This window comes from Lepisma saccharinum, chromosome 13, assembly GCF_977018435.1.
Source record: "Lepisma saccharinum chromosome 13, izLepSacc3.1, whole genome shotgun sequence".
Classification (NCBI taxonomy): domain Eukaryota; kingdom Metazoa; phylum Arthropoda; class Insecta; order Zygentoma; family Lepismatidae; genus Lepisma; species Lepisma saccharinum.
The window spans coordinates 14,033,570-14,050,867 of record NC_139241.1 but is presented as its reverse complement, the minus strand read 5'-3'; the positions used below and the strand labels follow the sequence as shown (position 1 = coordinate 14,050,867).

Here is a 17,298-nt window from a genome sequence, read left to right as displayed (position 1 = left end):
AAGTTCACCAGATGTCTCTTTCAGAATAAGTAAATCTTTTAATTTTCTCTTCCAAATGACGGAGAAAGTGTTATCACACCTTTAAAGATTTTGTAAATCACTATTACATCAACCTCGAATTGGACAATTTTATATTCACACTAGACATTAGGGACTATATATTTCTTCATAATTCAACCGGCATAATGCATCACAATTACATGGTCTGTTACAGAAACACGAGAAATTATATCAGTACTGTGTGATAAAATTTAATATATACATTTATATTAGAAATAGTGTCAGTTGGTTGGTTGGTTTGGTGTTTTAAGTCCACTTTATGCACAGTAAGGCTAATCGGGACTGGACCTACAGTTTAAAGTGGGATCCGAACCACTAAGTGCCTCCATATGTATTGAACCCGGGACCCTTTGATTACAAGGCGACGACGCTACCACTGCGCCATCGGGGAGGCCTACAAACAGTGTCAAACAATGCTATAATAATAGCTCCTATATATTGTTAAGTGTATCTACATTCAATTGTTTGTAAAGTTGTTTATTACGAGATTATGTGTTCCGCCATTGAGTATTAAATCGTTGTTATTTTGTATCCTAGTGTTAATCTTTATATCATGAAGTACCTACGTGTGTGAATCAATTTAACCTCTGCGTACATACACGACATTATATATATATATATATATAATATATATGCATGCCTACAATACACACACCATACACACACAGACACTCACACTGATATACTGTCAATCGACCTCAGACATTTTTCCCCCCTTGGCATGCCCATGTATTTCACCACACAAAATCAAATTCACATTCCACCAGTACCCCGTGAAGGCACATGGATCAGTGGTTCGGGTCTGACTTTAAACTGTAAATCCAGTCTCAATTAGCCTTTCTGTGCATAAAGTGGACTGAAAACAGCAATTCAACATTCCACCAGCAGCTTGCTGATAAGACTTTATCTCTCTTCCTACTGCTGGACCAGAAGTATGCATTCGCATTTTCGAGTTTTTCTTTCATATCCGATCTGCGTGACGTAGTGGTTAGCACAGCCCTCTACCACACCAGGAGTCCCGGTTTTGAATCCCGACCAATTTCATCATATCATCTTCGCGATTAGTCAAAATTGGCAGAAATGCGAGGTAAAACAAACCAAATCAATAGTGTTTCTCTCAAGTACATGACAATTTCAAGCTGGGTAAGGACTTATTGGGGGGGGGGGAGTCTCGGTTACTGCAAAAAAGAATGAGGCCACAAATGACACGACTTCACGCACCTGCAAAATTTTCCTTTTCAAAATACTTACGAGAAAAATTTCCAAAACTTGAATGCTCTTAAAATTCTCTTTTACAAATTAGAAAAACGAGAGTGACATCTAAAGAAGTCAAACAAGGAAAGAAATATGACCTGACCATGAAATTTGAAACGGCGAGCCGCGGGTTGAATACCACTGTACTACACTATCGGTGATAGTGTCCCGGTTTACTTGTGCACAAAATCATTCATTTGTAGGGTGAGTTAAATGCATGGTGGAATTTTATACCTTTTCTTAACCTAGTAACAAGCATCCGAAAAATCATTCCTGTCCATTAATGGTCCAGTCATCAAAGATTTTCCTGCTGAAAAGTAAGCAAGCAGTCTTCTGGACGGTGGGATCAGGATGCGAAATCCTGGGGGGCAGGGGGGGGATTTTCCCGCACCAACCATCTTTGCCTTAAAATTCCACCTCCCACCAAAAATATCCGGGGGGAGAGTTTTTTTTAATAACAACAAAGATAGCTAACCAATTAGTTTTGACTTCAAATATACTTTACTAAGAATAATATCAAAAACATGCATGTTTTCACCCTTTCTCCCTTTGAACAGATCTAAACCAGTAACAATATATGCACAGTAAAAGTAACAATAATTTATTTATATGCTTTATTTTACTTCGCTTTTCTGCCACTTTTTGCTGATCGCTAATATAAAGGTAAAACAAGACAGATAAAAGTATGAAATCTAATTGACTTATTTAAATAGAAAGCAAAAACTTACATGTAATAAAACTATTTCAATTATTTTGTAAATTATTGAAATTTGTGACCAGTTCGTGAAGGAATTACTTTGTTGCTTTATAAATATCTGATAAAAGTAACAAATGAATTATTTTATATATATTTAACAATATACACATTAAATATTTAATGATTTACTTTTATATGTAATTATAAATACGTATATATAACATGTAATAAGTTATGTACATATGTTTATATACAATATATATATATATAGCTTGCAGCTAGGTTAGATGGATGTTAAGTTTGAACTTGGAAATAGGAATTCGGTTAAGTTTTCGTGTTACTAGTTCGATAGTTATTCTTGTGTACGAGTTTGGATTTTCTTAGAATGTAAATATAAGGTACCTGAACCCAATATGGCCTAGTACCCAATATGGTCCATTTGCTGTTTCCAAGTACTACGTAGTTCCATGGTGAATTCAAGAGATGACGCTAGTGTGTCATTTAGACTGTCCGAATGACGTGATTGAACCTGTTGGCACCTACAGTGCAGCAACTTGAGGACAAAGAAGATAAATAGTTAGTTCTCGTAATTGTGTTCTATCTGATCTAATACATTGTATTGCACATGGAAGTTATTACTTACACTTACTGCATCTTCCAAGTAATAGGTGTTTATATCTCTAGTCCATATTATGATAGCTCATAATTTTTACTTTACAACAATGTACTTAGTTTAGACTTTAATCGAAAGTATTGTTTACAACAAAGAAAAAAGAACACCATGGAAGGTGGACTCAATATGGCCTACATAGGAATATATCGTGAAGGACATACGCAAATGTGACATTTGTTACTCTTTATGTTCACGTAGAGTGCCTGGGAGTCACTAAGGACGATGAAGGACCTTTCATTTGCCCAGACTGTGAAGTGTAATCCATGGTTTTCTGATGACAAGTTATGACACGTCACTTCCTTGTTTATTGGTTTGTAAACGATGTTATTTCTTTGTGTAATCTCATTATGTCGTTATGTAAATAAAACGTAAGTGTATTAACATGCTTATCTAACAATAAAAATAACATTGTGATACTTCCTTTACAATTTCTGTTGCATTTTTGATGTGAAAGAACAAAATATATAACTTTTTAATAAAATCTTCCCTGCACCCATGACATCATTTGGAATTGGCTCCCAATTTCAGTAAACGTCCAGAAATGTTCCCTCTTCTGAATCTTGCCACTAGTTCTACCATTCTGACTTTGGACACCTTATAAATATCGCAAACCTTAGGTAGGTCATATTGGGTTAATGTACCCTAGTAAGTGTTTCTAAATTACGTGTAAATGTTATCATAAGATTTGATGACCCATATTCTAAGGTGCTTAGAACCACAAGGCAATAGTTGAATTTATTGTCTGGTAGCATATATACAAATTTGCATTCACAAAAATCCTACCTTGCAAAATCACTAATTAGGTACCTGAACCCAATATGGCCTACCTAAGGTTTGCGATTGTTTCTAATGGTGTACAGAGTCAGAAAGTTAAAACTAATGGTAAGATTCAAAAGAGGGAACATTTCTGGACGTTTATTGAAAATTGGAGTCGATTCCAAATAATAACATGGCTAAAGTGAAGATTTTGTTAAAAAGTTAAGTTTAGGCCATACTGGGTATATATGTACCCAATATGGCCTAGTTATTTATATATTTGGTCTTTCACATAACAAATGCAACAGAAATTGTAAAGATAGTACCACACAGTTATTTTTGTAGGTAGATAAGTACGCGTATATATTGATACACTTATATTGTATTTACATAAGGACATAATGAGATTACACAAAGAAATAACATCGTTTACAAACCAAAAAACAAGGAAGTAACGTGTCATAACTTGTCATCAGAAAACCATGGATTACACTTCACAGTCTGGGCAAATGAAAGGTCCTTCATCGTCCTTAGTGACTCCCAGGCACTCTACGTGAACATAAGAGTAACAAATGTCACATTTGCACATATCCTTTACGATATATTCTTATGTAGGCCATATTGAGACTACCTTACAAAGTGTTCATCTTTCCTTCGTTTTAAGCAGGACTTTCGATTAAAGTCTAAACTAAGTACATTGTTAAGTAAAAATTATGAGCTACCATAATGGACAAAAGATATAAACACCTATCACTTGGAAGATGCAGTAAGCAATAACTTAATACAATATTAGATCACGTAGACAACAACGCGAGTCCAGCTATTTTGCTTCTTTGTCCACAAGTTACAGCACTATACGTACAGCCAACAGGTTCAATCATGTCATTCGGACAGTATAAATGACATACTAACGCCAACTGTTGAATTTACCTTGTAACTACTTGGAAACAGCAAATAGACCATATTGGGTACTAGGCCATATTGGGTTCAGGTAGCTTACGCTATTGAGTGGTTATTCCTTCCAAAGCAAAAAGCTTAAATCGCACCGTGGACACATCTGTTATTTGTACAGAAAGAGAAATCCCGTACAGTACTCATGTTTTTAGTATGTTAAACGACAGATAAAATACTTGCCATTGGCAACGATGAATTTGTAGTGCATGGCTACGTAAACAAAAGACAAAACGTTATGTTTTTAGCGCCTAAACAAGGCCTCAACAGTACAAAGTTTTCAAGAACAGTTGTTTGCCATGATGTCTACACGCTGTCATATTTTATCTGTGGATCACGGTAAAATCATGCACGCGTGTTTAAATAGGTAATAATTATGCAATGATAATAACAATGGTGGTTTTAGTGTAAAAACTTGACGGGAAATGGAAGTTTATATATTCACTTTTCGAAAAACAATGGCCTCGTGGATAGAGTTCGTACAGCACCTTCAGTCTCCTAACAGCAGCCTTACGATTGGTTGGTTGTTTATGAAGCATTTGAACAGGAAAACAGTGCTTTTCCTATGTTTATTGTGTGTTTAATCAGGCTTACTACACATATTGAAGACTACAGGGGGAAAAGGAGGCAAGTCAGTTTTCCATAATTGTACAGAATAGCAAATTTAAAGTTTGAAACCAAATAATATTTATTCTTATTGATGTATGTTGTTCATTACATGTATTATGAAGCAATCGTATATGTCTTTGTATAAAAATGAAATATGAAAGAAATTGATTCAAGAAGAGTACAAAAGTTATGAGAAAAACTTTCTCAATGTAACAGTTTACAGCATTATGAAGTGGTGCACAAATTCACTTGTTCAGGTTTAGGCAGTGCTATTCTTATTGTTTCTGCCCCTTAGGTCCATGTGGCAGGTTTGTGTAGTAAACCTGAGCCTCTCTTGTGCAGAACACTTTCAATTCCTGAAGATCTTGGAAGTTTTCGTCTGATATTTGTAGAAGTCCCTCATAAGCTCTAGCAGGGTGTAGAAATTCGTTAGATTCCAGATGAGGCGCAAGCATTCTGTTTTTTTTCTTCCCGCGCACGATTGTGAAAATCCATGCTGCATTGTAGTGTTTCAGATGCACGATCAGACGGTGAAGTTACTTTCGTAAAATGACTTGCCTCCCTTTCCCCCTGTATTCAACTGACTTACCTCCTTCTTCCCCTGAAGGCGCAATCTTCATGATTAAATTTCTCAGTGACTAACCTCCCAATTGCTCTGACATTGAGTTCACATAAACTACATCATTGAAGCTACATGAATCTGCTTTTAACTCATTTTCGACCATTTACTGACTTGCCTCCTTTTTCCCCTGTAGTCTTCAATTGTTATTTTTGTAACAAGTTAATTTCTTTTAGGCATCAAAATTTTCTCAGCTGATAAAGTTTTCCCAAGTAGTCAAAAGCTGGTCAGCATAACTACGCTATCAGTAAGGAGAGAGAGAGAGACAGAGAGAGAGAGAGAGAGACAGAGAGAGAGAGAGAGAGAGAGAGAGAGAGAGAGAGAGAGAGAGAGGGGGGGAGGGAGAGGACAATATTTATGCAACACACCTCAAGTTTGCAACACTTGCACAAAATCCTGGGAGATATCTGCCTGATTTTAATGACTATTTTAGGCGTTTTTATGCTTCTCACACCAAGTCGACACATTACGATGTCAAGAAATATTTATTCGCAAGGTCACCAGGAGATAAAGACAATTCACTGGAATATTTAAAAAATATGATATTGTTTTACTGAGTAGCTAAGTAGTGTTGATGGGGCAATCTATTGGATAGTTGTTATTATTAAACAATTGATTCATGTTATACCTACTATGACTTCTGGTATTCAAATGTGGAATGGAACAGCCCCTATTTTTATTAGTAATGCTAAGATTAGAAGTTGAGTTTGTAGATTAATATTTATTGAATTAATTATAATTAATGCTGCTGCTAGAATTATTGATGATGCTAATGTGTCAGTTAAGAAATATTTAAGTGATGCTTCTGGATTTCGTTGATTGTTTGGTGCAGAAATTAATGGAATAAATAATATTAGATTAATTTCCAAGCCTATCCAGGATCCATATCATGAGGTGGAGGAAATAGAAAGGAGGGTTCCTATTGTGAGGGTCAATAGGATTTTTTTTTTTTTGGGTTGTGAGCATTAAAAAGGGAAGGATTGATTATGAACCTTCATATGTGGGGTATGAGCCGTCCAGCTTAATTAGCTTACCTTTTTTTTATTATATTTTGGTGTATGTCCGCCAGTTGTAACATTACGTCCCTTTCTGCCCCTTTCGGCTAACCGCGAAGATGAATGGTAATGAGTTGGATGAAAGAACAATTACAAACAGGTATGGATCACCTCTCCCAACTGACAGGTTTATGCATATATATTTTTATGTCTAATACTTTTTAAGACTCAAATGTTCTGTCTTTTGACACCAAGTTTAACAGGCTCGAGAATATTTTAACTTTATGCTCACGATAGGTTGATTGGAGTTGAACCTACAGTTTAAAATCTAATACGAACCATTGTGCAATATGCCTCGAAATGATGGAAGCCGAGATCGCTTGAGATAGGTTTTTGTTTTTTTCTTATTCACTTTACTCTTCATATCTGATCGTTCAGTTTACCGTGGGAGGCATAGGGGACCTAACTTTGAGGGACAGAATTAAAAATGTTTTCAAGCCCATACAAATATCACCCATACTTTCATAAATAATTGTTACATCTCCATCATAAACATTACTAGTTACTTCCCTCCTACGAGATAAACAAAAATATCATTAAATTGTAAATTTTCATAAACCTGAAAATTTTGGGGGGCAAGTGCACCCCTTCCCTCCGGCAAGTTGCTCCTATGATGGGAGGAATTACGATAACGACATACAATAATAACAGTCCATTCCAGCCCTGGACCGCTATTTCTTACAAGACAATGCTGTATTCTGCTGAACATGAAAGTGAGCTTGGTTCTTTCTTTACAGTGCGGTGCAGGGTTTATGCAAAACATCAGAAGTGTAGGTTACAAATGATTCTCGATTAGGTGAGGTACCCGACCGAAATTCGCGTCTCCCGCCACTGGCCACAAACGTATAGGGACAACACAGGGTATGGGGCACGGGGGACGAGGTCCTCCAACCACCTCTCACCTCGCACTCAAAAACACCCTCTCTCCCAGCGCAGTTACCGGGGCCTGCCGTTCTTGTGTGCATATTTTTTGCTGGGAGCGGTTGTGCCCCATTAAGGATTAGGAGATTAGGATTTTGAGAGGAGCAAGGAGAGTGAATACTAGGCCTTGGCACCTAAGAATTTTAAACCAAGGCGTATTTGCTTTTTACTTAGAACTTTAATTTTGATTAAAATATTAAAAGAGAAAAAAGACAAAGAAAAGAGAAAGAAGAGAATACGAGTAAATAAATAGAAATAAAATATTAGAATCAGATATTTACAATATAAAACATATAACTCTGGGTCAGCATAATTTAAATATAATGATTAGGCAAATACTTTACTATGAGTCCTTAGACTCTTCAGAAATTAAATGGTGTAATCTTTGAAAAAGAGGCGAAGATCTAGGGACAACACAACACGAACCCCACAAGGGACTAAACTGGCTGCGAGTCCAGACCCCAGACCCTCGCTAGCCTCCAAATTGAGGTCAGGGCAGAAACGCCAAGTAGATATTTTTTGGGGGGGGTAAGATCGGCATAAACAATACTTTACATATGTAAATATACATAAAATGTGTCCTACGTGAATTGGGGGGGGGGGCAGAAAATGCCTTCCCCCCAAAGTCGGCGCCCATGGTCCAGGGTGTGCTACGTGGAAGGCAGGGTGAATATTTGGATCTTCGGAAAGGACCACCCCTTAAACCACTAAAAATACGATACGTTAAATATGAATAATAAACAAGACAGGGATGGAAAGGTGTATGGCTTTTAGCTTGAGAGGTTTGGGAACACCAGATGAACCATTCTGTTATAGCTGACACAGTTCCGGTTGTGGCTAATTCAGCACAGCAGTTAATGCCAACGTGACATTACACACACAACAGCGTCATATATTTGTGTGCGCACAGAGTGCGTGAACGCAAAAGCCCTTCCCCTCCCTGCACGGGCCATATTTGCCTGCGGGAGGCATATCGAACAGGTAGCACCACGAACGAACTACCCTCCCACCTTTATCGCTAGCAGCTCCATCTAGAATGGCAGATTGAACCGCCAGTCGTAACGTTACAAACCCCTCCCCCATTTTAGACTATCCGCATTTTGCAACAAACATCTCGAAGTCTGTTGGGGGGGAAATGAGCTCTCTCTTTTTTTTTTTTAACAAATCGTGTTGAAATCGATTTCCAGCACTCTTCACTTATATCGGAGGACAATCTGCGCATGAATCTGAACTGTCTCTCGTCTCTAGAGCTTTGTCTTTTCGCCGCAAGGTGGAGCGGGTGGTTTCGTACAGGTAATTCGTACGGTAAAAATAAAAAGTAAGTTTAGGTTCTTTCGCACTACTCGTCTCTTCAAACGGTTCTGCTTGACTTTGCCATCTTCCATGTCAGGGCGACTGTCTACCCCCTCCCCCACCTCGATTCCCCATGCAACCGGCTGCGCGGCTCGGCCAGTCCGAGAGAGCAAAATCAATACATTTAAGATTCGTTCAATCTGAGGTCCGTGGTTCGTAGTACGTCGTATTCATGTCTCTCCTTAACTCGATTCCAAAGGGAAAATGTTGGGAGACGGTGTTAAGTGAACACAGATCGACAGGGCAATGATTTAGATGGCGAAATATTGAAGCGAATGACAATACGACCATGTTCCAGGCTCGCTCGACAGCTTGCGATAATAAAGAAGGAAGTAAAAGTGTTTCAATTGTTGAGTTGGCTTTGATATGATTGTTAAGTCTTATCCACTGGCAACACACACATTATTGACTCGAGAAAAAATACTAGCAAAGCGGTTCATGTTAACGAGAATGGTGCACATAGCCAAGGTGGTGCGGTAGCCTACCATAGCGCAGTAAAGGGCGATTGTTGCCCAACGTGATTGGGCAGACGGAACACCGATAAGGATATAAACGAATTAGTCAGCGGAAAGCATGAACATTTACTCTAAATTAAGAATAAGAGGCAACATTGGGGCGGTAGGTTTAGTATTTAGCGTTAGAGAAAATTAGAATGAAATAAAAGGGGGTGTGTACTGTTACGATAAGTGCCGAATGACGTAAGAAGTCAAGTGTTGAAAGGAGCCTGGTCTTAAAAACGATATCCGCGGCTAGAAATCATAATCTGTATCATTTTCCTGTAGGGGCGGGGGTAAAAATTAGCTTATGCACGGGATGAGCAGACACAAGCAGTACGCACTCCACTAGCACAGTTCTATGCAGGATAGTTCGCGGGTCGAAAAACGTCACACGAAATCGCATCTTTTCGCGAGTCGGTCTTTCGTCACAGAAACCTCTTTGACAGATGCAGCCGCCCTTGGCTTGAAGGGTCCATCTCTCCGCGCGAGGGGTGACGGGTAGGAACTTCTGCTAACCCGGCCGGTCAACCTGGAATAAACCTACAAACACCTATGCACGACACGATACGGTCCTCACTTACCTTCGCACGTGTAGCCCTGTTGTATAAGGCCCCATAGCATATCAGTGCAGTGATGACAGTAGGTGGGCTTGTGGAACGTTTTCTTGGTGAAGCTGTGCCCGTGGCTAGCTGGGGTCTCGGCCAAGCAGGACGCCATGATCCCAGAAGCACCGCGGCACCGATGACGCCAGATTTTCACCGCGAAATGACACCAAGCAAACACATATTACATGCCTACGTAATCTCTGATCCGTACAGGAACATTCTGCTGCCGTTTGGCGTCCCTGGACTTCAGAGCGACATGGCTATCGAGCATTTCCTAAGCTCCTGCCAACACAAGCGACCATCACTTCCAATGGAGATTCGCGCTCGCGCAGCTGCGAGCAGTGTTGCCACAACCAGTAATTTCAATTTCCCTTTCCTAGGTTCGAAATTTCCCTTTCCGTAAATTTTTTCCCCTTCATCTCAGATTGGAATCGTGAATATGAAATTGACTTTGCCGCACTCCGTGGTGAAGTGGTTAGCACAGAGCGCTACGATTTCAGGGACCATGGGTTCGGTTGATTGAATTATGTTGCTTTACGGCGCTTTTCTTCCACTTTTGGATGATCGCAACGGTAGGGTGACATGATCACAAACATATACAGACGACACAACATAAGCCGTGGCTGCAAGTTGAGGCGCCAGAGCTTCGTTAGTCTGCTAAATGAAGTCCAGTGTGTAATACGTGGATGTGAGCTTGGCATTTGTCTGTATCCAGCCCTTACACCCCGGGTTCGAATCCCGCCATGGGCATAGGCGGTCTTTGTGACTGTCTCTTCATGAATTTCATTAATCATCACTCATCGTTATCTTCGCGGTTAGCCAAAAGTGGCAAAAAAGCGACGCTAAGTAACAAAAATCAACTAAATTTACTTTGTAACTTATTATTATTTACACTGACATAGAGACATAGAAATTAAGAGGGAAATAACAAAGTAAAATTAATCACACCATGTTCTAAAAAAAAAAATATTCGAAGTATAAAATTTATATCATTCAATTAACATTATCTGTAATAGCACAATAAGTTTTGTAGATAATGGAAAGTTATTGCTTGCTTTTTAAAAAAATATATTAGAGTCTAGTTTGGATTGTGATTCGTTGATTTTGTTTATCTTACTTCGCTTTTCTGCCACTTTCGGCTAATCGCGAATATGAGGATGAGTGATGATATGATGAAATCAATGAAGGGACACTCACAAAGCTCATCCATGCCTATTCCGGGATTCGAACCCGTTCGATTTTGCGGTAATAAACTGCAAGACGAAAAATAGAAAATGCATTTCACGTTTTCAAAGGCTTGAATTTGGTATATAGCCCACATGTCTCAAAATTTCACTATAATTTGTATTAACATTTGTCTTTTTATGTTTTCACCTAAAATTTCAAACAGAATTTCCCCTGCGTCGAGGGAAAATTCCCTTCTTTTGGCAACACTGACTGCGAGCGGACAGAGTCATCTGGCGGCAGATCTCGCTGGCGAGGGAAACGCCGTAAGCCTGAGCGCCGTTTGAAGTCGTTCGTTGGTGTGTGAGGGAGAATGCCTCTGAGTGAATACGGCTCTCGCCTCTGTGGAAGCCAAGATCAAACTGTGCCTCTCACCCACGTCCAGGCGGGCTGGAAACTGTAGGGAAGGGTGCGTTAGGGCCTAAGCCACACATCCCATCGAAGTACAAGTGTTGCGGCAACGATTATGGCAACTAAACTTTTGCGACTCGATGGAAAAAGTAGTAAATATATCACGAAGAGGCGAAACTGGGCTGCAAAACGCATTTTTCCGAACAAAATGTTAATCCCCTTCTCCATTCAGTTGTCGAATCCAGCGGTGGCTCAAGATAACATTTTCACCCGCCCTCTTCTTTCTACCTGCCCCCCCTCCTTTCTACTCCCAATAAAAACCTTGAACATGTTGCATTCTTATGGTTTACCATAAGAAAAACAATACCGTTATTTTTTAAATACAGTAAAACCTCGATAATCCGGACTTCGACTAATCCGGACAGGCAACAAAAAAAGAAAAAAAAGCAGAATGCAAAGTTTTAAATGTGGCTAGAAGTCAACAATCGCACATCATCATAATATGTGTATCGCGCCTACAGTATTGCTTTACATTTTACTGTACTGTATAGTGTATTTAAGCCTATGCCCTTTAAATACGCCATAATAAACGGTGTTTTTTATGCACTTTCTACTGTTCTTTTGGGTTATCCCCACCCCATTATTCCGGATTAACGAGGTTTTACTGTACTATAAGTGTTACTGTCAAAAAGAATACGTTTATTGTAGGTACAGTCACCAGCAATAAAAATGAGACACGTAGATCCTGAAATATTCTCTTCCCTGCCAGGCGTTATGTTTGTTGTCTAACTCCACGGCGATAATTGGATTCGAAAAGGAAATTTTCAGAGGCGACATCTACTTCCGCTGTAGTTAGGCAACACACATAACGGGAAGCGAGTATTTCAGAATAAAGGAGTCCCATTTTTATTGCCGCTGACTGTATGTATGTATGTATTTAATGCCTGCATAATGATATCAAAATTACAGTAATCTCTTACCTTAAATTGCTACTAGATTTTTCAATATACGAGGGTCATTCGGAAAGTAACTTCCGTTTGGGTATAAAAGAAAACACCAGGACATTGTGAGAGTTTTTATTATATGCAACTGAAAGAGACAACTCTAAGCTATTTTTCTACACAAGCACCGTTTCTGTTGAGACACTTATATCGGCGAACAAGGTTTACAATACCCATACCGCCTGTGCATTCAGCCATGCAATAACACTGTCCTTGAGCTCCTGGTCATTGTTGAAGCCCTATGCACCTAGCCACATCTTCATTTGTGGAAAGAGGTGAGCCGGCTCCCGTGGCAGAGTGGTTATCACACCGCGCTACGACGCCAGGGGTCCCAGATTGAAATCCCGCCCTGGACGTGGATGTTTGTGAGTATCATCATTCATCCCTATCTTCGCAAATTAGCCAAAAGTGGCACAAAAAGCGAAGTAAAATAAAGCAACTCAATCAATGTGGAAAGAGGTGATAATCGTTAGGGGCCAAATCTGGGCTGTAAGGAGGGTGGTCGAACAATTCCCACTGAATATTTGGAGAAGGTCCTTGGTTCGAGCAGCAGTATGCGGGCGAGTGTTCATGCACGAGAACAATGCCAGAACTCAACATGCCACGTCGCCTGTTTTGCATTGCTCGTTGCAATTTTTTCATGGTTTCATAACACGCTTGGGCGTTGATTGTTGTGCCTCGTTCCAGGAACTCCACCAACAGTACCCCTCCTCTGTCCCAAAACACAGTTGCCATGAGTTTCTTCGTGGCTGAATGCACAGGCGGCATGGATATTGTAAACCTTGTTCACCGATATGATAAGTGTATCAACAGAAACAGTGCTTATGTAGAAAAATAGCTTAGAGTTGTCTCTTTCAGTTGTATATAATAAAAACTCTCACAATGTCCTGGTGTTTCTTTTATGCCCAAACGGAAGTTACTTTCCGAATGACCCGTATTTATTATGTAATGCAGCAGTATTTTCTATTAATTCTTGTCTACACAAATTCAACTCTTTTTAAATCAAATAGCCACGCTTATTCAGGGTGACTGGTAATTAGATGTATTCCCTGAAAGGTGTTTAGGTGGCCGCGGTGGCTCAGTCGGTAACGCGTCTGACTACCATACTAAAGGTCCCGGGTTCGATCCACGGCCGGTACAAATCCGGGAACATTTCTAACGATGGAAGCGGCCCCGGCGCCCACCCAGCGTCGAATAACATGGGTACCTGGGGGAAACCCTGGGGGGTAAAGGCGGTCAGGGGCGTGATGCTGATCACATCACTACCACTCACGACCGGATCAAGAAAGTGTGGGGCGTTACCCCCACACCCCCTATACGCCTTCATGGCGTGGTGTTATGCACAGGGGAGCACTTTACTTTTACCCTGAAAGGGGTTAACGTAGAGACAATTTGCAATAAATTTGACCATATGATACCCCGTCCGAAAATTAGTAGTTTTCGAGATAATCGAATTTCAATTGTTTTTTTTTTTTAAATGACAATTTTCCACATAAAAGGATGAATTGAGAAAAAACTGCTCATTGTATGGAACTTATTTCAGCGTTTTCTCATAGCTAACAAATAAGTGGTTCGTTGAAGAAAAAAAAAGTTTTTCCCAAATAACAATCACATGTAAGTAACGGGTGGGTCTAAACTTACAAGTGATGATAAAAAAAATGCACTCTTAGTTTACTTGCCAATGAATTAATAACAAAAATGGTATGACACGAAGCGTACAAATTACTTTAATTACTTCCTTGTGTCATCTGCTATCCAACAAGGTACAAATGTTGCTTACATTCACATTTGTGTACAAGAAATAATACTTCATTCATCTTCATGTGAATGGAATCAACGAACAATACAATTAAAGAACATTACACGTCTTGCTCAAAGTGGGCACCTCCGTTACGAATGCAGGCACGGAGGTTTTTACGGACATTTGGTCTCTTAACTCGTGATGTGATGGTGTCCTTGATGTGTTGACCAGCAGTTAAGATCCTCTCCCTGAGCTCCTCTTGCGAGTTTACCGGTGTCTTGTCATGTGGCTCATGTAAACGTCGCAAGGCGTGAAATCGGGGGATCGAGCTGGCCAGGGAATCGGGCCGCCTCGGCCAATCCAATGCCAATGCTTTATTAACAGGTTTTTTGTAAGTATCGGGACCATTGTGCCCTTGACTTACTATCATGTTCTTACAAAATAGTGTATATACAACATTTTTCTTGCTATAACCCGGGTCGACTGTCGGCCGGGATTTGGACAATAGTTCATCTGTATTATTTCACTAATTTGAAATTGTTGAGTTCCTTGTTATAATTTTGCATTGACAGAGGAAGGAAAAAATCACTATTATTTTTCAAACCATACATAGTTCGGTGCACTGATGAAAAGTTCTAATCGCAAACTACATTTTGCACATCACTTTAAGACACAAAACATAAAATAACCACATAGAATAATAATAATGATAACAATATATAAGTAACAATAAGTAACAAAGAAACAACAAAATCACAATCTGTGCTTTTATAACTGCACTATCAAGGAACACTAATCTGCTCCATTGAAAACAGTACTTTGAAGTACTCATAAACAGGGAGTATATGTAACACATAACACAATAATACAATAGCATTTTTGAATTTAGATTTGTTCAAAATTTCGGGGCATGGAGTGGGTCATCCGGACCTGTGGTCGAGTTCCAATGCCCCGAACCGCTGGATTTGGATGCTGTTGGATCTGGCTCCAGAACTTGTAACACATGGCATATATAGCAGATTGAACATAATCTAGTTCAAGGTCCTCATGGATTTGTAAGATACGAGTATCTCGGCTATGACCAGTAATAAGTCGAGCAACATTATTCTGTATAATCTGCAATGTCCTTATGACTGAAGGTCGGAGATGACCCCAAGCTGGTGCTGCATACAGGAGTGTGGGACGTACCATCATCTTATACACATGCAAGCGAGTCGTCAGTCCCAAGGTAGGATTTCGGAAAACTGGGTACAATTGTCCAACTCGATTTTGTGCTTTTGCTGTCACAGTTGAGATGTGTTTATGGAAATTTAGTCTTCGGTCCAAAACCACTCCTAGATATGTGGTAAAAGGTTTGTCCGGTATAGAAGATCCCTGGAGTCGTAGAATCTTTGGTAGTTGTCTATGTCGACGTGTAAATAAAACCGCAGCACTCTTCAGTGAATTATACTTCATGCACCAGCGAGTAGACCAATCTTCCAACTCTAATAGTTGTTGTCTCATCCTGCTATAGCATAGATCTTGTAAAGGGCTATTTGTAAAGATGGCAACATCATCTGCATAGGTAGCTAACATGCATCTATGAGTAGCAGGGATATCACTGGTATATAAAGCAAACAGAAGTGGAGATAAAACAGCTCCCTGAGGGACACCAGCATGTATGATCTTAACGGTAGATCGAGCACTTAAAAATTGCACCTGAAATTGTCTCTTTTGTAAATACTGATCCAATAATTGCACCAAATAAATAGGAACTCCCAATTCCGATAGTTTCACAATTAATCCAGAATGCCAAATTCGATCAAAGGCTTTGTCGGAGTCAAGAAATACCCCTAGAGTATGTCGACTGAGATTAAAGTTTCCTGTAACATACTCCACTACTCGGACCAGTTGCGTAGTAGTACTATGATGTCGACGAAATCCGAATTGATGATACGGTAGCAAGCCTTTTTCATCCACCACAGCTTGTAATCGTCTGAGTAGTATATGTTCAAAGATTTTGCTAACATGGCTCAGAAGACTTATAGGTCTATAATTCTGTGGTAGAAGAATGTTCTTTCCTGGTTTTGGCAAGAGGATTATTTTTGCTAGTTTCCAACTTGATGGATAATAGCCGGTAAGGAATATAGCATTGAAGACTTTTGCTAGAAAAACTAACAATTTTCTGGGGCCGTTCTTCAGTTGTAATGTAGTAATAGTATCAAAGCCAGGTGCCTTACCAGGTCGAAGAAGATTTATAACACCTTTGATCTCCTGAGGGGTTGTGAGAAGTGGATAAGCTGTGAGTGGTTCATGACGTAATTGTTCCAGTTGATGTTGAATCTTCTGGATATAATTGCCATTATGCGGTTGATCTGGTGTGTGGAATTGGTCCTCCAGATGTTTGGAGAACACTTCAGCCTTCTCCTCTGGTGTGTACACCATGCCATTTGGACCCTGGAGAGGGTAGGTAGCAGATTGTGGATTCTTTCGCAGATAATTTCTTAATAATTGCCAGAATCTACTATCCTGCATTGATATCCCGGAGAATTCGGTGTCCCAATCTGCCTGTCGCTGCCGAATGAGATATCGGCGAAATCGATCGTGAAATTGATTATACAACTGTTTGTAGCGATGGTTATAAGTTTGTTGCCATTTCCGTCGGAAATATTTTTTACAGTTCAGGAGGATCATACCCTCACGGGATAGACAGCCATAGTTATTGTATAACTGAGGGGTTCTGATAGTGGAGTAAAGATAAGAAGTTTGTATACCTGCTGTAAGGTTTTGTAAAGCCGAATCAATTTCGGCTGGGTTTTTTAAAGCTAAATGCAAGTCAATGATAGGCACTAATTGTCGAGTGTAAGCATCCCAGTCTGTTGTAACATGATATTTTGGAGGAGGAGGCTTCAATAAATTATGATGAACAATTTCAAAGAGTATTGGTTGATG

At 39.6% G+C, this 17,298-nt stretch overlaps 1 protein-coding gene across 3 annotated transcripts in view; it reads right to left on the bottom strand.

Moving 5' to 3' along the window:
* LOC145997184 (diacylglycerol kinase theta) overlaps nucleotides 1–10,367 on the bottom strand; it is a 262,475-nt gene extending 252,108 nt beyond the window's left edge. For all 3 annotated transcript variants that reach the window (XM_083133895.1, XM_083133897.1, XM_083133896.1), the window contains exon 1: nucleotides 10,027–10,367. In XM_083133895.1, the coding sequence (XP_082990021.1) occupies nucleotides 10,027–10,162 (136 nt within the window). In that variant the 5' untranslated portion in view covers nucleotides 10,163–10,367. The remainder of the gene's footprint in view (nucleotides 1–10,026) is intronic.
* Nucleotides 10,368–17,298: the final 6,931 nt, after the last annotated feature.